At 40.7% G+C, this 20,509-nt stretch overlaps 1 protein-coding gene across 1 annotated transcript in view; it reads right to left on the minus strand.

Annotated features, from left to right (window-relative positions):
• Window positions 1-1,635: 1,635 nt before the first annotated feature.
• Window positions 1,636-20,509, minus strand: part of FERMT1 (fermitin family member 1) — a 39,418-nt gene continuing 20,544 nt past the window's right edge. Inside the window, exons 9-15 of the mRNA XM_018566603.1 lie at window positions 19,959-20,008; window positions 18,792-18,916; window positions 14,878-14,984; window positions 13,680-13,901; window positions 7,963-8,087; window positions 4,498-4,639; window positions 1,636-1,811 (exon numbers count right to left, since the gene is read on the minus strand). Of these exons, the coding sequence (XP_018422105.1) occupies window positions 1,638-1,811; window positions 4,498-4,639; window positions 7,963-8,087; window positions 13,680-13,901; window positions 14,878-14,984; window positions 18,792-18,916; window positions 19,959-20,008 (945 nt within the window). The 3' untranslated portion in view covers window positions 1,636-1,637. The remainder of the gene's footprint in view (window positions 1,812-4,497; window positions 4,640-7,962; window positions 8,088-13,679; window positions 13,902-14,877; window positions 14,985-18,791; window positions 18,917-19,958; window positions 20,009-20,509) is intronic.

Consider the following 20,509-nt stretch of genomic DNA (forward strand, 5'->3'; position numbering starts at 1 on the left):
ATTAAATACTATGCTTTATTAATGGAATACAAATAGCCAAGATGTATAGTGATCTATATTAATCAGATTTTAGCATTCATGCATTTATTAGTTTACAACAGAACAATAAAAGGTGGTTTCTGATTGCTGACATTCACACCACATGCCCTTCACCCCAGAAAACAAAAAAAATTCTAAACAATTGATCTTTAATTAAAGCATGGGTGTCCCCACTGGAAGATGTACCCTCTTATCCTGTTCTGGCAACAAGTGTCAAATTTTGTATTTTCCATCACTTTTTGTCCCGGTAACAATGCTCACCAGGACAACAAAATTGGGTGAATCTTCAAGATATGAAGATCCAGGCATCTTGTCCATCTTACCATCGTGTCTTGAATTGTATTGTGATTGTAATGTCTTCCTTTTATTGTAAAGCACTGCGCAAACTGTTAATATAATGTATAAAAATAATAATTAAAAAAAACATTAGACCTTCCTTACTATCTATGTCTTGTCTAATAATATGTATTGGCTACAGTTTAAGGAAAACACATTTATGATTTAACATGTTTAGAGCTTCCAGAGCTGATGGCTTAAAACGAATAGAGCTGCCCATATTTGTTGCCTTATAAGCAATCCTTTACAAGGGAGGGGCCCTCAGATGGGTTACAAAGCACAAGGCTCTCCATGGTAAAGATGGTCAGATGGCTGGATATGCAATGACAGGTCTGACCTTCAACCATAATTCTGGGAAACCCCTGAAGCCTCTGGCTGTCCTACATATATGGAAGTGAAATCTGCTGAAAAAAAGTCCTATGTGATTCTTTGATCAGTAAACTTGTTAAAGGTCAGAGAAAACTAATATTAAAGTTAGTGGTTCAGTATACCAGCTAGTCAGCAAAGGTAGCCACTATATTTCCTTAATGATGGGCTTTATTTAAGCAGTATTTTTTATTTCTTATCCATACTGTGTTTAATTCTCAGTTATCTGAGAGTAAAGTCATAATGATATCAAAGCAAGCACATCCTTAGGCAACCACTGCCTGCATGATATTTCATGCACAATCATTTTCTTGAATGAGTGGATCAATTTAAATGCATGTCCTATCATAGAACTATAGCAACTGGGTCTCTTCCTGATCACTTTGTAGCATTCCCCTCTCTGCCTCTCCTCGCCTCCTACTGGTTACAGAGTGTGATAGGGTCAATAAGAAGATGAGGAGAGCAGGAATGGGCAGAGAGCATTCAGAAAGATACTTATCACTCTTTCCTTTATTACAGTGCCATTTATACACTTTGCAATAAAAAAAGCAATTTCAAGAAGGACCTGTACCATTATAAATGCAGTGTTTGTCTGTGGCCACTGGTTGGCCATCAGTCCATCCAGTGGCCAAAGCCCATGTCAAAATCTCACACCTTTTTTTACTCTTTATTGTCCTGTTCCATTGTCTGTTATGATGTTGGGGGTTGTCAGTACAATGTCTATCTGAATAAATATATATATTTTTTGTAACATTTGGGCTTCAAGTGTAGTCATCGGGTACAAATTGTTTTCAGTAGGCTCTTTTAGCTATTACAAAGCCTGTACTTGCAAATATTAGATCCACAGGGAATAAAGTTGGCCTTTCTGTTTTTAACATTTGACCTTTCATCCACTTTCAGTTCTGGCCTCCAGTAAGTTTATGGAAAAGTTCTTCATCCAAGGTTTCATTCTGGTCTCTGGAGCGAGTTGAGAGGAAGATGTAACCTCCTATGTACTCATGGACCACTTTGCAACTTGCACTTTGACATGTAAAGGCTATAGATATATTAGGATCAAAGTCAATGGCAACCTGAAAGGCAAAAAAAAAACACAACTACATTAATATATATTAATTATAACAACAGGTACAATTAAATATATTGTATGTTTAAAAAATAAGACTTCTGTTCAAGTTTAAAGAATCTATCCCTAAGTTTAATATTTGCCTTAGAAACATCTAATGAAGGTTGCCATTCTAATCACAGGCTCATATTTGTTTTAGTAAAGTGACATTGCGTTCAGTAAAGCTAATCAGGGAATGCCTGCTTCCACCATAAGCTTCTGACACATGTTTTTAGCTTGATGAATGTCTTTTAAAGAGGAACTCCAGGAATCTAAAAAGATAATCCTTGCACTGGGGCTACCGCCACACTGCAAGTCTTACCTCTCCTTTTGGTCTAGGGGCTCCAATAAAAAAGTAAACTAATCCAATCTTTAATACCGCCTGGCTGGTAGACCAGTGTCCACAGCCTCTTCTCCACCGGGCTCTTGCCAATAATGTCATCACGTCTATTGCAGGTCCATTCACCTGCATTAGACGTGAGATTCCGAGGGACATGCCAAAGCCGGGGAGAGAGAGGAGGTGAGTGTTCACCGCCGCAGGACTGAGGATCAAGTGAGCATATCTTCTGTATTCCAGTTACTAGAGAAAAACAAGTGCTACCCCGCACTGCAAGGGTTAACTTTTTAGATTCCTGGAGTTATCCTTTAAGCCACAGGCCTTCACTGGAAAAGGTTAACTCCAGTGGTAAGAAATCTTACATTTTGGAAATTTTCAAATGTCTTCTAATGCCTCCAAAGGGTCATAAATCTCAATTTCTTAGTTCTTTTAGTTGCAAAAAGTTTCAATTAATTGATAATGATCTGTGGTGCCATGTGACTCCGAGCGAATCATAGATTAGACATCAATAGACTGACTGTAGGCTTAATTCATTAGGATATACTGATAATTATTTTTATCCTTTTTGCAAAGCAAAGTGGAGTGACAGATGGGGACAGAGGACCTGGAGCATAAGGAAGCCAGACTATTTAGGATGGATTATTCACAACAACTCTGCAATATACATATGACACTTTTACAGGTGTCTCCCGTTTTACCATCATCAGGGACCTGAGATGGGAGACCCCCTTTTTGGTGTCCCCAGATGCTCCTCACTATTGGCATCTTTGTGGTGACCACTTCCATCTCCCAAGTGTATGGATCCCTTCTCCATCAATTGTACAAGAAACAATTATGAGGTTGCAAGTTACCTCCCTTTCCTAATGAAGCATTAGCGAAATACGTAGAAGACTGGGCAACTCCACATCTATCTGCAATCTACAAAGTATTGTATATAGTAATGTGATAAACCTCTTTTGTGAAACAAGCCGAGAGGACCAGGGAGGTACACTTTATGCCACTAGAAAACAATTGTACTTTGTACATTATTGATTGAAAACACTTTACTTATAATGCAATGTTTTTAACTCCTGATTTTTTTTTGGTATATAAAATAAACGGATGCTTTTATATAAATATTTTAATGTAGTCCTAGTTTTGGCACCTTAAAAGCCCCAATTATACAAAATATTGGTATATTTTTATTTCCAACACTGAAGAACTGAAAATAACAGTTGCATGACTTAAAACAATGACTGTCTTAGCAAATCAGGATTCCATTAGTATGCATTGACAGAGATACCTATATAGCTTATATAGCAATACTGGCAATAACCAGTTGTATTTGCTATAATAGTAGTGAAGTCCAGAAGTCCAACAGTTATGGTACTCTCAGTAATATATATTGCGCTTGAGGAACCATCTGAAAAAGAACACCAAGCGTCACCCCACCCAATTGTACTAAGCTCCTCCCCTTTATACAGCAGTCAGCCTTGCAGACATAGACTGGGGAAGGGGGGATTATGCACAACTAGATTTACATCTATTTAATGAGATTAGTAGCATTCATAATAACATATGATATAATATGACATATGACATAATAACAATTAGGATCTTCTGACATCAAATTCAGGCAACTGCTAAGAAATTTCTAAGCTAGTGAGGTTTTTTTTTTTTTTTTACAAATTAGGGGGTACGAGGAAAGCTTGTTATTCCTTTCCAATTTGATATGGCATCACACTGATGGTATTATTTTACATACACAAGGTTTTTTTAATGTCATCTTTAGGTATATCTGTCCCAAACCTGTGCAAAGCCAGCTGGGCATACGATGGGAAAAAGCATCATCATTGGTTTCTGTTAGTGAAAACTGTCTGGCTAAACAACCATGGGATCATAAGGTTGCCTTACAGCAATACACAATAAACTGAACTCCAGATAAGAAAAATGTTCATTTAAATATATTCCTCAATGGCCACAAAGGATATAAATCCACTTTGTGAGCACCAAATACATTTGAAAGCAGTGATATTATGTAGTAAGTAGCAGTGCCATCATCACTATGCTGTACATAGCCTGTGCAGAGAGCAGAGCTGTGGGATGGACCCTGCAGACCATCAGTGTCAGGAGAGAGGAGGGGACCCGGCGGCATACCTCATCCCGCTGGGTGAACGTCCCCTCCTCTCTCTGCCTGCGTCCATCACTAAGATGACATCATGGCGGAAGTTACCTGGTCTCCGCTCCGGGGTGACACCCGGCCTTGGGATGCCCCTGGTCAGTGGTTACAAGAAGCAGAAAGAATACAAACTGAACTGGGTTAGATAGAACAACTGACCTGCTGTATTTCCCAGTTAACATTCCATTGTTTCATATTGGAAAATCTCCAGGTGGAAATTGGGTCTCCAGTTGTCATATCTATTCTGATAAGTCTGTTGTAGGAAACTCCGAGTACTTCATCTTTCTTCAGATCCCTAAATCTTTAGAAAAGGAAAACATTTTTATTACAGTCATACCACAGAACACGGCGCATATTTTTATTTTATGATGTTTTGACAAGACATCTGTATGAATGTGAATGCAGGAACAAGCAATATGTCTCATTACAGTATAACAAGGATGGATCTTGGCAAAGTATACAAGATGGAATGTGCAGTAGAAATACAAAGTATACAAGATGCAATGTGCAGAAGAAATACAAAGTATACAAGATGCAATGTGCAGAAGAAATACAAAGTATACAAGATGCAATGTGCAGTACACATACAAAGTATACAAGATGCAATGTGCATTACAAATACAAAGTACACAAGATGCAATGTGCAGTACAAATACAATTACAAATGTGTAATTGTTAAGGTAAGTGGTACCGCATTTGAAAAAAAAATTCATGAGGGAAATACAGGGGCTGCCCTGCTGACCTTTTTAAGAAAATGCTAGTTGCCTGGCTAAGTAAAGTTAGTGGCTTGATTTTGGAGAAAAGACCCATCAGATCAGTATAGTCAGAAATCCTTGTCTGCAATTTTGTTCCTAGTAGGTGGCTCAAATTATTAAGAAATATAAAAATAAATGTCTCCAACACATAACGTTGAGCTTCCGGGCACTGAGGGGAGTGAGAGATGTGACATGAGCAGTGCTCCACTGTTGCCCATTCACAAAATGTCTTGTATTTTTTCTTAAAGAATACAAAGCATTCTGTGATTAGAGGAGAAGAAGAGGAGGTGTAGATATGACATCATCTTCTCTCCTCCAATCACAGAATGCCTTGTGTTCTTTGAAAAAATACATTTAGTGAATGAGCAATAGTGAAGAGGGGTGGGTGATGCGACTGGATACTCTGCTGCCCGATTCGCATCCCTCACCGCCCTCAATGCCTGCACGCTCGGCGTTATGTGTAGAAGCCGGTATGGTAACAGGTAAGGTTTTTGTTACTTTGCAGTGCCCTCTGCACATAACATGCAGCTTATAATCATTTACACACCCAGTGTGGTGTTCAAAACATGATTTTTTTTCCTGGAGTGTGGCTTTAAGGTCTACAAGAGAGGGGCATTTAAAGTCAATCTCCAGGCAAACAGCTAAATACACAGATGAAATGCATATATGGCTGTTTTACCTGCCAAAGCATTTGAATTGTGCCCACCCAGATTCACAGAGCTCTACCACACAGAACAGCCCATGCCTGGCAGGGGCTCCTGTCTTTTTCTGCTGCAGTTTCACTAAAGGGGAAGCAGCTTTTTGATGAGTTCATCTCCCTGTCACTCTGTTCTCACTTCCTATCAGCATGCTCCTTGCACTGCAACACACCTGATTGGCTCCTTGTGCTGCTTCTCCCTCCCCCAATCTGAACTCTGCTGTACAGGGACTGCAAGAAGCTGATATCTGGTCAAATTTAGATTCTTACACGGCTCACAATGAAAACAAAATAAACATTTTAATGATCACAGAGCTGAATTATTTTGTATTTTATATCTGCCTGGAGTTTGGCTTTAAATGTAAATCAAATAAAGACAAAAATCTGTGAAACAAAAATAAAAGGCAGCAAAAACTTAAAAACCATCCTCTTTCCTTTTATTCAGACTCTTTTCTGACTGCTTCTCCTTTTTTTTAGCTCTTAGCAACCTTTCTTTATTTGTATCTTTTTAGCAACCTCCCTCTTACTTTTGTAACTTCCACATCCTTCTCCTTTTTCATGCTTTTTGTAACAGGCTGCTTTTTTTAATGTTCAGCTTTCTCTCCTTGTCAGCCTTTGTTCTTTTTTTACACCCTCTGTATTTTCTGATATAAAAACACCCCTGCTATTTCAAGGGTTACACTGATCACAGGCTGCATGCTCCATTTCAGGGTAAGGGTGCACCAGCAGTAAGTATAACATAATGAATATGTCACCTAAACACTGATGTCAATACCAAAAGAAAGCCCAGAACATAGAATTGTATCTGACACTCCAATATGCTAAGGTATAGAAAGACTGAGTAACGGGTTTTATATGAAAAAATGAATACATTAATAAAATTTTTTTTAAATAAAATACTCCAAAAAAGATAAAAATCAGTTAAAGCCAATGTACAAATCAACCAAAAATACAAAATGCATTAAGAACTTGCATAGCCAGTGGAGTTGATATACTAAAGGAATGTTCACTTAAGCTGGCCATACACCTATAGATTTTCTGCAGATTTTCTATGGTCAGATGGAAAAAGTGCAACAGATTCCTCCATCACAGGAAAGTGACTGTTCACTGAGCTCACTAGATCAGGTGAAGCTGTGTTCTCTTTAATCATCCAATCAAATGCAACAAAGTCTCTTTTTCAATTGTCCTTGAACATTATGGGGAATTCATAGTGAACACTGCCTCATCCTATTTACATTGTGAAAAGTCTCTTCATCTTTAGCAACTCAACTCCATTCTCTGGGAATAGGGAAAATACCATACCCCTGCTTTCGTTTTATTAGCTTTTCATCTCTATTGTGTGTATGTGTGTGTGTATGCGTGTGCGTGTGTCTTCTGACTCTAATATCATTTAAAAAACTCAAAACCATGTGGATTTTTAACCTAAGCAGGACCGGACTGGTGTAATCCCACATGCCACAACGCCATGATCAGAACCTGGTGAAGCCTATCAGCCTTCCTGAGCGATGCCACTTGGGGTGTGTGTATGTGTGTGCGTGGAGGGCTACCTATGCAAATAGCAACCCTCAGAAATTTGCTGTTTGCATTATACCTTATGGGGGGTTTTGGGTGATGCTGGACAGACGGATGTTAAGGTAAGTATTAAGCTGTCCATACACCTGTGAATTTCTTTCATTCAACCCGCGGGCTGAACGAGCGAAATTGCCGTGATTCCTCCATCAACACAAACAGCGTGTTAATCGAGGCACCGCCGCTGTTTGCATTGTATTCTGACAGGTGCCGCAGGCACCTGTTAGAATACCAAATCAGAGCGGGAGGCTCATTGGTTGCTGGCTCTGATTGTGCAAAGATTTTCCAGCCAGCTCCTTAAATCAGCTGATCTACGAATTCCGGCTGAAAGGGAACCGACAGCCCCATACACTGGCCAATTTTGGCCGGTGCATTAAAAACCGTCCGAAATTCCGCCAGTGTATGGGCACCTTTAGGTGCACAAAGCTTGCACTGTCAACTTCTTGGTCCTTCTGGTGGTTAAGTATTCTTCCTACTACAGTATTTGTGAATAGGGTTTTATTTTTATTTCAGATGATAGAACTTGCATTTCCAGGAATCCAGGTAGATAAACAGTTGTGTTTCATTCAGCTAATCTACCAATGAAAATATAAAAATATTTACCTGACAATGTAGTAGGCCATGCCAAACTCTGGCAAAGACTGCCAGGCCTGAATGAACCTCATTTTGGCTTCTATGAGAGGCATCTGGGAAATATTCTGTTGTGCCTCCAGAATGCGAGATACTAACTATGGAACAAAAACAAATAGAGTGCTATTAAATTTTTTTTTATAGAAATCATCCAATTTCTTTGTAAATAACAATACTTTCATTGCTCTGGCGTCAGCTTGTTACTGATACCTTAGCAAAGCCAACAGATAATACATGACATCTACAGGCTGCAACAAGACAATACAAACAGACATAATAACAAAAGAAGCAATGCCACTTCAGAGTCCCGGCTTTCTTAATGGGATTCAAAGAGCATCCCAAATCCCCAAAAACAAGATTTTATACCTCATTTAATCTGTTTATTTCATCTGTTTTTTTACTCTAGGAGAAATTTTCCCTCACTTTCTCTCCTGATGACAACAGTTTTATCAGACACATAGTGGGGTATTAACAAATGCCGAAAAATGTGTCATTTCTATATACTTGCTTTATTAGAGCTTCCTGCTACAAATTAATAAAAGTGGTGCACGCCAATTTTTTAATTTGTTGCATGATGGTGGTGTGCCAGGGTCAAGTGTACTTGCTCCAGCGTGTGCTCGTTTGCGCAAATCTGAGGATCTCTCACTGCAATCATCCTTAATGTCCTTATTTTTTCCCCCTTCTCACTATAAGATTTACACCAGTATGGCTGTTAATTTGATGGACGTTAATTGCGCCAATATTTACACCACAAAGCTGGTAGATTTGTAAATTCTGCCGAAAAGCAAGGAGAACAAGTATATCAAATAGTATGAAGTGTATCAAAATATTTTAATTAAACATAGAACGATATAAAGGTTGGGGAAACGCGTTAGGGATAGAGTGTAACCAGCCTCCCGGAAGACCCAGGACTTACTGCTTTATTGCCATCATACTGGTCGGGTCAACGAGCCTCTGCCATATCGAGTGTATTGAGCGAGGCCCGCTTACACAGTGAAACAGCAGTACGGACCATCGGCTTCAAGCCTAAAGGGAGTGGAGCCTCTGCTATATCGAATGCATTGAGCGGGGCCCGCTTACACAGTGTAACAGCAGCACGGATCATCGGCTTCAAGCCCAGACTGAGTGGAGCTAACTTGCGCACACTTTCTCAGCAACAGGATTTGAGAAAAGCCATGCGACCTTTAAAATGATTTGAATATCCACCAGGATCACAAATTATCATTCGAACACCATCCATTGAGTCATCATTGGGACATCTACTACGGAAGTACGGATGGACTTTTTTCTTGTGGCCACAAGATGAATAAGTGAGTAATCCAGTTACACATTGGGGTCTATTCACGAAGCTGCCGAAGGATCTGGCTGTAGCTTCGGCCGATCCTTCGGCTAGCTTCGGCCCCAGGACCCCTTCGGTTCAGGAGAACCGAGGGGGTGCTGTACGGGCTATTCACAATAGCCCGTACAGCTCCCGATCATGGCCGAGCGGCTCAGTCAAGCCGATCGCACATGCATCGGCTCGGCTGAGCCGTGCAGAAAGCCAAAGCTGGCTGAGCGGCCGGCCATTGGCCGGCCGACAGCCTGCTTCTGACAGCAGGGCGGAGCCATCCGTGATCTTACGGCTGGCTCCGGCCACTTTCAGAGAGATCAGCGTCCCTGGTTGCTAACCAGGGACACTGATCTCTAAACAGCTAACTCTCCCTGGCGCCCCGGGAGCCTCCTGCTCACGGACGCCAAGGAGAGAAACAATACCGTGTCTTTTTTTTTTTATTCTGACACAAGCGATGTCAGAATAGAAAAAAAAATGTCTCCCATTAAAAAGCATTGGGACATTACTATTGGCTATTTCAATTTGCAATAGCCAATAGTAAACTAGCATTGTACCCGCCCTCTGCAGTTCCCCATCAGGTCCATCAGCAGAGGGCGGGAACAATGCTAGTTTACTATTGGCTATTGCAAATTGAAATAGCCAATAGTAATGTCCCAATGCTTTTTAATGGGAGAATTTTTTTTTTCTATTCTGACATCGCTCGTGTCAGAATATAAAAAAAAAGACACGGCATTGTTTCTCTCCTTGGGGGCCGGTAGCGGGAGGCTCCCAGAGAGCCCGGGAGAGTTTTTTCTTTTTTTTTAAACTTTTTCTTTTTTACAGCAGCAGAGCCGCCGGACAATAGGAAACTATTGGGCGGAGCTAGCTGTCACTGCTAGCTCCGCACAATCGTTTTCTATTTACTTTTTTCACCTTTTTTAACTCTTTTTCTGTTCTGCTCGGTGCCTCTGAGGGACCGAGCAGAACAGCCGAGCCACATGCCGCACAGCGGCATTCGGCTATTCACTCACTGCTGTTCGACATCTTTAAGAATAGCCGGAACAGCAGTGAGAAGCCTGCCGGAGGTTCGGCTCAGCCGATCCAGATGTTGGATCGGCTGAGTTGAACTCCTTCTGCACTTCAAGTCGGCCGAACATGCTGAGCATGTTCGGCCGACCCGAAGCCACACGAAGCAGGCCGATGTACGGCGGATTTCAGCCGATGTACGGCTAAAATCAGCCGTACCAGCCTGAAATGAATAGCCGAACAGTGTTCGGCTCACTTCACTTCTGATCGGTCATTCACTCGGCTGCCCTCGGCAGCATAGTGAATAGACCCCATTGATACATCTGTATCCACTGCTTCAATACGGTGTATTCACTCACACCAGTGACTGCTTTCCATTCTGCGGACACTTTAACCCTGACTACTTTGTCCTACACTAGGGTCATTCTAGGCAAGCTATGTCTACATTTTAAGATTTTTAAATGTCATGTACAGGGTGACTTACCTTTATATCGTTCTATGTTTAATTAAAATATTTTTGATGCACTTTATACTATTTGATATACTTGTTCATTGGATAGCGCCACCTATGGGATTTCTATGTCAGAGGGATTGCGTTGTTTGAATATTATTTTTGAAACCCAGGAGTTCTATCCATATTATTTTGCTACTTTTCTGTTATACTCCTTTTCCCTCGTTCTTGTATATTACCTGAAGGGGGGATAGCCTGTGTAGTGGAAGGCCAATGAGGAGGAAGTTGCAATAGTCAAGACGAGAGATAACAAGGGAATGGATGAGTAGTTTTGGGGTTTGTTTGGTGAGGAAGGGGCGTATTTTTGAGATGTTACGAAGGTGAAGGCGGCAGGATTTGGATAGTGATTGGCTGTGGGGAAGAACGGTGAGGACCGAGTCAAGGATGACACCTAGGACCTTGGCATGAGGGGAGGATTGGATAGTTGTGTTATCAATCTCAACTGAAATGTTGGGGGAAGGTGCACGGGGTGGAGGAAATATCATGAGCTCAGTTTATGAAAGGTTGAGTTTTAAGAAATGTTGTGACATCCAGACGGATATGTCAGTTAATAGATTAGTAACACGCAAGGACACTGAGGGGGTGAGTTGTGGAGTGGAAAGATACATTTGAGTGTCATCGGCATAGAGATGGTATTAGAAGCCATGTGAGGGGAGGAGTTAGAATTGTAAGTGACACTAAAGGAGCGCATAGATAAGTAGGAGGAGAACCATGAGAGAGCAGAGTCTTGTAGGCCAAGCGAGTGGCGTTTTTTGTATCAGGGATACAAACAACAATAAAAAGCTGACAGGGGTTCCAGGTTCTAGGGACCCCTGTTTCCTTACTCTTAACTGCCTGCGGACCAGCCACTGTATTAAAATGAATGATCCGCAGGCGCATTATTCCGGCAGGATGTACCAGTACATCCTACCGTGAACACGCGTGCAGGACCTGCAGCTCCTGCTGTCTTTAGATTGTGGAAGAGCTGCAGCTTTACATACATAGCGGTTTGGACCGGCGCTGTATACTGTGATCACTGTGATCACGGTGATCACTGTGATTCATTATCACAATGATCACAAGCCCTCCCTCTTACATCAGAGGCAAGGGAGAGTAAACTGAGTCATGAATGGATGAATCATCCATTCATGAGTCACTATGGTAGTAGCAGTGCAGTTGCTCTCCTGCCTATGTTAGATCCATCCTATCTATGCGTTAACCTGTATATTGACCCTTTCACCACCCTTATCCTGCACATCTATACATTAACCCCTTCATCTCCGTCCTCCCATTGTATGTGACCTGTACCTAATTAATTTTGTTACAGTCTTCCGTGACATAGGAATTCTCAACCAAACTTGCACAGCACTGAAAACTGAAAAATGGCCTGGTAATGAAGGGGTTGTAACATGCCGGTACTGAAGTAGATAAAAAAAATTGTATTCCTGTCTGTGTTGTTAGAAATCTACCCTGACTTCCCGTCTGTTGAAACCACTGTCGCCAGGGCAGGAAGTTTGTGTGGAGGAAGGTGTGTCTCTCCAGATTTCCAGATAATAGTAAAAATCCAACAGGGGTTCTAATCGTTTTCCACACTGGGCAAGAATCAGGAAAGGTATACATTTAAAACTCAATTCCAACAAAAATTTAGTTAAGGATAGAGCAAGGGAGGGTTAAATGCACTGTCACTGTCTGTGCCCCTATTGGCAAGCTTTTGCCTCACTTTCTTTAAAAGAGAATTATGGGGAGAGTGAAATACACTCATCCCCATAATTTAAGCCGACATGTGACACTGCAGCAGTCACACGTCGTCTCTATAACTTGAGAACTGAGCGATCACATACAGCTGATTGCTCAGTTCACGATCTTCTCCCTGCAGAGAGCGATGATTGTCAGTCACTCCCGCGCAGGGATTCCCCCTCCCCTCTCTGTTCCTCCAGCGCTGACTGGAGAGACAGACAGGACAGGGGGCAGGCACAGCTGGTTCTGGCTCTAGAGAGGCAGATCCAGCTGTCAATCAGGTGGCGGGGTTCCCGGCAGCAGCGCGGATCTGTGCAGTCAGCATATAGCATGCAATAACCCGATATATGCTGAGTTTTTGGTCACAGGAGCACATAGTAAATGTCCTCTTATGACCCTAAAGAGAACTAGGGCCAAAAAAGCTTGGGCCATAGTTCTCTTTTAAGACAGGATCGTATGTAAAATGTATCCATTGGATGAACATACATTTTTAGTAGAGGGAAGAAACGCTCTGTCCTGTTGACAACTTCACCCTCATTTCTTGTACGGGTGTCACAGGGGCAATAAGTGAGGAAAAATCTTCCAAACGGGCCACACTTGCTAAATAAGATAGCCCAAATAATATGTATACGGTGTGTGGATGCCTGCTGCTTACTTTAAATATTACACCTTGCTACAAGCCAGAGCCTACAAACAGTGCTGGATTTCTGAGTGCTGTAGGGATGAGAGTAGCGACTATGGCAGTGAAGAGCTTCAGTTGCATCCCCGTCGCATTTTCTGTACTCACGATTCACAAAAAAAGCCTTGATTTTTCCCCCCACAAATTACAAGGTGGTCTGTGAATAGAGGAGGAGAGGGTTGGGAAGATGAGGGGCGGGTATGTGACACGATCTCTTCTTCTCCATTACATCACATGTACCAAAGTTACATTTTTAAAGCCCAATACCAGCTTTTGTGTTCCAGTTATCCTGCTAAATTGACTATGCATGAGAGAAGATGTCCTAGTAGCCTACATGATGACATCATTGTGCTGCGACTGTAAATGTGACATGACAGTACTGGGACCTGTGTCAGTGGAGACATTGGTAATTAAATGATTCATGAAGCTAGAACAGGGTCACTGCATACCTGCTTTGTTTTGTACTTCTTTACATATTTTGGTGACACATAACACTCTGGTTTAATGTCCGCATTTTCAATGTTAGTAGGTACTTGTGCTGTAGTGTTCATGTCTTTCATCTTCAGAAATGAGAGGATGTTCTGTACTTCAGACCGATAAGAGCTGTCTGCCATTGTCTTTCCTTTTCCAGCAAGTACGCACGCAGCCATCCACTTGGCATATTGACTTTCCTGAAGGAAAAGGTAATTGGTTAGTTATGGTTTGTAAACAAATCAACACAATCATAACATTTACATCACAAATGCTCTTTTTGCTGAATGGGCACAAATTCCCACAGACAGGATCCAAAATCCTATTGAAAGCCTTTCCAGGGCAGTGGAAAGACCAGTGGCTGCTAGAGCTGCAAAGGGGGCCAACTCTATATTAATGCCCATGGTTTTGGAATGGAATCTACACCAAGCTCATATAGATGTGAAGGTAGGTGTCCACAAACCAGTGACGTAAAATATGTTAAGGGAAAAATGAGACACTCTCCCTTTTCCTGTAAGATGTAGCCATAGGGAACTGAGCAGCCAATCACTAGGCTCCAGCAGTGTCATATGTTTTAAAAAAAATAAACATATTGGTAAAATAATTTATATCAAGCTAATCACTTTTACATGCTTATCTAAAAACAAAACAAAAAATTCCTATATGCGAGCATGTATACAGTATGTACATAACATAGATGTTACATTAAGCAATCGTTTTTTGTGCCTGCCTTTGTCTGTCAACCCCTTCAAGAAGAAGTACTGGGAGAGTAAAATATACTCTTCCCAATCCTTAGTACTGGCATGGGACACTGTAGTTGTCACAAACCGGCTCTATATTCTGAGCAGTGATCACGCAGCTGACTGTCCTTCTGACTGTGAGTCACTGCTCCCCTCAGGGATTCCCTCCTCTCCTCTCTGCTCCTCCAGCGCTCATTGGAGGGGCAGATAGGGCAGGGGCGGGCTTAGCTGGCTCAGGCTTTAAAGAGGTAGAGCCAGCTGTCAGCATGGCTCTTTGCTGTCAGCAGATACCAAGAAGTAGCCGGCTATATGCTGACTTTGGGTCATAGGTATACATTGGTAAATGTACTCCTGTGACCCAAAAGAGAAGTAGAGACAAAAAAAATATTTGGCTTTGTTTCTCTTCTAAGTGGGAAGATAAAACTTTCATACTTACATTGTCACATCTTAAATATATTTCATTCATGCCTTCTGCAAATGGTATGAGCAATTTTATTCCAAACCTTCTCTGTGATACATTGACATCCGGAACAACTTCACAACCTACAAAACAAATACACTAAAATGTTTCTGTTGAAAGGAGAATTCATTTTGACACAGTTTCCACAAGTGTCCTATTACGAAAATAACGAATGTGTATCAAATGTAATACAGTATTTACATTATACAACGGTCTTATTATAATCTGAGCTCGGGACAAAAGCAGCACACCGATGAGGTCATCTATGTGTGCTTCCCTTCTGCAAACATATTCCCTGTGTTAGACTGACAGCACTGAGCAATGCATTAGACCTGACCAGCTGACAGTGCTGGTACTCACTTTTTAAATAGGAGTGTTGCTGTACATTATTAAAATCGGTTAGAAAGGCCCATTTAAGTACTTATACTGATTACACTTTAAACTATATTTATTGATTTGTATAACTGTATAAAATGGTATTTTCTTGTCATGCCTTAATGGATGACACAGAACTATATTCCAAAATGGATAGCACAAAAAAGCCACAATTCCAATATATATAGTACAATACAAAAGCCAACTTCTAGTACATCTTAAAGCAGACTTGCATCAAAATGCTAGGTCTATCTATCCTTTAGACTCCCATCCATAGCATGAAAAAACCAGGAGTTAAAGACTTAAAAAATCTAGCACAGCATAGTGATGGAGCATTTCTTCTACATGATTTGAAATCCTTAGCTTACCCAGGATCTGGCCAGAAGACCCGAGGCATTAATCTTGACTAGGTGTTGTGGATGGGACCTGGAGTGTAAAGCTGGCCATACAGCTGAAGAAATTTGTTTGAAAACTTTCATTTGCAGAACAATTGTTCGATTTTATATGACACAGTTGGTGGAAATCGACAATAGATGAGTTGAGAAATTGAAACAGAATGCACATTTTTTATTAATTAAACCAATTTTTACATTTAAACATGGTTCCTGGCTGGTAAAAAGCATAATTATTATAGTGCACGTGCTGTAAAATTTACATAATTTCTGTGCATCCCAAAATAGAAGATGGCATGCAATTGAGGGAGATATCATACAAAATGTGTCCATGTCCGTGATGGTACCAACGAATACTCTGATGAATGATTTTGCTCCTTCTTTGCACAAACGTTTTACAGGTGTATGGCCGGCCTATGTACAGTTTATTTTTCCCTTTTCACATAATTTTTGAATTTCTTATCTTTTGATTCGACATGTTCTTACATAGGAGGGTGGGTGGGGGTCTGCAGGATAAGCAGACCTTTTTGCATTTTGATGTAAAGGCAGTTATAATAATGCCATCCATGTGCTTGCAGTGGTGAGGGTCTGAAGGAAAGCAGAAGGTAATGAGAGGGGAGGACAGCTGCTCGCTGACTCAGCCGTACCCTCTGCACAAACAGGACCTTGACCTCCTATGCACCTTGTTAGTGTTACCCTGCCATAGGAACTAATGCAATCCCATGTATCACATTTGATGCAGATTAATTCCATGATATAACATTGTAGTCATAAATCTTTTTCTTATAAATCTGTGTTTTAGAAGTAATGTATTGCTATAAGTGATAGTGATTGCATGTTGCCTTAATGGTGCTTAATGGTTGCGGGTGGTGGTTGTCCAAAGGCGGGTGGTGGCGGGTGTCCAAAGGTAATCTCTTTACACCCCTCTCTGAAATGTGAACGTCATGCTGCCAGTTTTGATCTAAGAATTGAAGTGGATACTACTTCAACCTGCAGGAGCATAAACATTTTTGTGCACCACTTGAATATATGAGCAGCTTACTAATTGAAAGTTTGAAATATATCTTATAAACTATATGGGGGATTTATCAAAACTGGAGGAGACAGAATATGGAGCAGTTGCCCATAGTAACCAATCAGCTTCTATCATCAGTTTGTTTAGTTAAGATTTGAACATGAAAGAGAGAAGCTGATTTGTTGCCATGTACATTTGCTCCAGATTTTGTCTGCTCCAGTTTCGATAAATTCCCCTCTAGGTATTTTAGTAATGGGTTAAAACAGTGCCCTGTGCAACTCTATGGGTCACATATTTGATCCTAATATACCCAATAATACCTAAAAGGGATGACGGAGATGTTTGTAATGTGTCACTGAGCAGAATACAGTACATGTGATGGAACTTTCAGCTGATTAGTGTAAACACATCATAGTGGGCAGAGGGCTGCTTAGTCACCATTCGGGAGATTATTTTAGGAATGTTGTGTCCTTGTGGGAGGTGTGTGAAAAGACAAAGTGTTTATACTAGCGACTCTATATTTTATGGTCTTGTGTATACAACAGGCATGCTTCACATTTTTAAAAGGTAAAACATATCAAATATATATATAAGCATTTAATTTAGAACACAGCTTAAGCATAAAGTACAGGGCAAAGCTTCCAGATGCAGCGAGCATGACTTTTACCAACATAATGCAGCATGTTGGTGGGAATGGGTCTTAACTGTTATTGTTGAGTTACTGACCTGTAACAAGTATGCAGATAAGGAATTCTGAGATTTCTCCAACCTTTCAGATCAGCATACATGTTCCAGGCCAGTGACTCAAAGATCATTTAAAACCAGTAGGTCAGCGTAAAACAACAAAAACAAAAATGACTAATGGGACTTCAGCAACAGTGACTCTAGGATACCCTCCTTCATATATATAACTGAGCTCAGCAAAAAGACAGGCACATTTTAGAATGAATACTCAATTGCAAATCTTACATTACTCTCAAGACAAGCTTTCTTTAAAGTGACATTAACCCCTTAAGGACCAGTGACGTCCATAGTACGTCACTGGCATCTGGCCCTTTTAAACAGACTCCCGGCGGCTAAAGACGCCGGGACAATGTTTACAATTGTAAATCCGACTGTCCCGGCCCTTGTACAATGGGACCGGGAGCGATGCAAATTACATCACTTCCGGTCCCATAGCTGTCAGTTCTGGGCTTCAAAGTCCCAGCAATACGCTATTGAAGTGCGATCTGCACTTCAATAGCTTATTTCAGGTGGAAAGGTGACACTAGGGGTCTTTTGGACCCCCAGCATCACCTTAAAGAGTACCTGTCACTATCAATCTGCTATCACATGGGGGCTTGTAAGTAAAAATCCAATGGAGTCACTCTCTAAGAGGGGATATTCCCTGACTTTGGTGAGATTTCCTCTTAGTTCCTGTTGTGACAGGATAGGAAGTGAAGAGTCCCTAGCAGATGCAAATTGCAAAAAAAAATGATGTCACCACACTTGTATTCCATTGAGAACTACAAGTCGCTCTGCCAGAGTGGCTGATGGAAATGGTGGTTTCGCCATTCAAAGATCCTGGGTGTAACAGAAAACATGGTCAGAACAGTAAATGTAGCCTTTAACTTTCATTCAGTATATGGATTTATGGCAGTGCTGTTGTCTCTTGAAGCTTCTAAGTTCAGATCCCAACAGGAATGCTATATGCATAAGGCTTGTTCATCCTCAGTGTGAGTTTACTCTGGGCACTCCAGTTTCATATTAATTTCATGTTCCTGCGCATGGTTTGAAGGAAGATGTGCAGGGGCTCTAAAATTGGAGTTTAACGTTGAGATTTTTATTTAAAGTTTCCAAACTTCACAGGCCCCCACAGAGTTATGCATGGTAAGTGAAGGTATATGCAGACCCTAGCCAGCTTTACACCTCCTAATATATGGAAAATGCTATTTGATCTATGATTGTTATGCCCAGAGTCCTATAAATGTATATAGCATAGGCAGATAGGAAGGAGGCTGAGCCCACTAAGCAGGTTTTGAAGCCAGAAAAAAAGCATAGTTTGGTATTTGTGGTTGTCAGGGTTCTTAAAATGTCACTAATTGCAATCATTCTACTTAGGTTCTTACCTCGGAGATTTAACTTTTCAATTGGTTCTCCGTGGCCAGCGTCTTTATTTTTAAAATACGATATTGAGGTATCTTTAAAAACAAACCAATATTGCTTGTAAGCTTTCAAAGTTAATTTTTTCGGTCTGAAAAACAAACAGAAATGTGTTACAAGTCTCTCTATTTCTCATGCCAATGTCGACACAAATAATATGTGGCTCTGATGTTCTTATCCTATCACTGTTGTGCCAAACATCACCCAGTGCGAGAACAGTATAAGGACAGTGTCAGGGGCACCCTAATGTATGCATACAATTTGCTAATTAAGATTTTGCCCTCAAACTTAAAGCGGACCTTTACCCTCTTTGACTAAAAATCACATAAGCATACAGCTCTGGGTGCTGATATGAAATCAGCTCACATTTGTTAACACATTTTTATTTTACTTACAATTTCTTTTTTTCTACTTCCTGGTCCACTTTGGCACAAATGATGTAATTGTGTCCAAGTATTGCATCCTGGGGAGGTTGCATCCACAGAGCATTGCTAGGAAATCTCATCTGTAATCTCTCAGGGAAAGGCATTTCCTCCCCTGAGATGATATGCTAGGTCACATGTCCTAGTCACATGTGCCAGAGTTCCAGGAAGTAAAGGGAGATATATTAATCTGCCCTTAGTTAAATTGGTCACTGTCAGAAGACTGGAGAAGAAAAGAGAAATAAAGTATGCAAAGCATACAAAGCCTGCAATTATCTAAAACTATGGGGTCTATTCACAAAGCTGCCGAAGGATCTGGCCGTAGCTTCGGCCGATCCTTCGGCTAGCTTCGGCAAGTTTGTATATTGTCATTACTAAACATTTCCAAAGGTGTGTTTCTTGTTATTTTGAAGATCTGGGTAAAGTTCCCCTTTAAGCTTGCCATACACCACCTGAAATTTGACCAGTGTGTGGCCCCATTGGGACCCCCATTCGACAAAAGTTGAATTTTCAATTGACTTCTGATGAACCCACTACTGTTAGGATACAATAGACCGGGGGATCAATAATTTTTCAAAAACTCATAGTGTATGGCCAGCCTTAACCTCTTTTACTGCCATGGATTTTACTATAAACCAGGACAGGCAGAGGCTGAAAACAGGCAATAGTAAAAGGCACTATGTACACTACATGTACATGACAGACACTTACCTAAAGAGTTTTAGGTTATCAGCAAGTTTGGGTATGTCTGTGATATCCTCCTAATAAAATAACAGAAACATATTGAGTTATGTAAAATATAAAATACATCTTTGGTTTTGGATTGTAATGTTCTGTGACAGAATTTATTTGAGCTGTCTTAGTAACAATACATGCAACACAATCACCTATAGAAAAAAACAGTCGTAATGGAAATTTGAGTTTGTTATAGAACTTAAGTGTGAAAATGTATGAATATAGCCTGTTCAGATAAATCTTATCTAGGGATACAATTCAAAATGTACATTGTTTGAATACTACAGTTTGCACATACTGCTGTACTAAATAATTAATTTAGAATGTTGTTACAATGTAGATATGAGAAGGTGGTCAGTGTGTGGTGTGCAGATAAAATTCCACCATCTTCAGGGTTGTTAATCTTTCAGTGGCTTCATAAACATGCACATCTAGCTCAGCTAGGCATGCACACATGGAGGGAAGGATGATATTTTTGGCACTAGTTTGTTAAATGGAAAAAATAATAATCACTTTGTTTTACAGTA

The sequence above is a fragment of the Nanorana parkeri genome, unplaced genomic scaffold, assembly GCF_000935625.1.
Source record: "Nanorana parkeri isolate BGI_ZX_2015 unplaced genomic scaffold, ASM93562v1 scaffold28, whole genome shotgun sequence".
Classification (NCBI taxonomy): Eukaryota; Metazoa; Chordata; class Amphibia; order Anura; family Dicroglossidae; genus Nanorana; species Nanorana parkeri.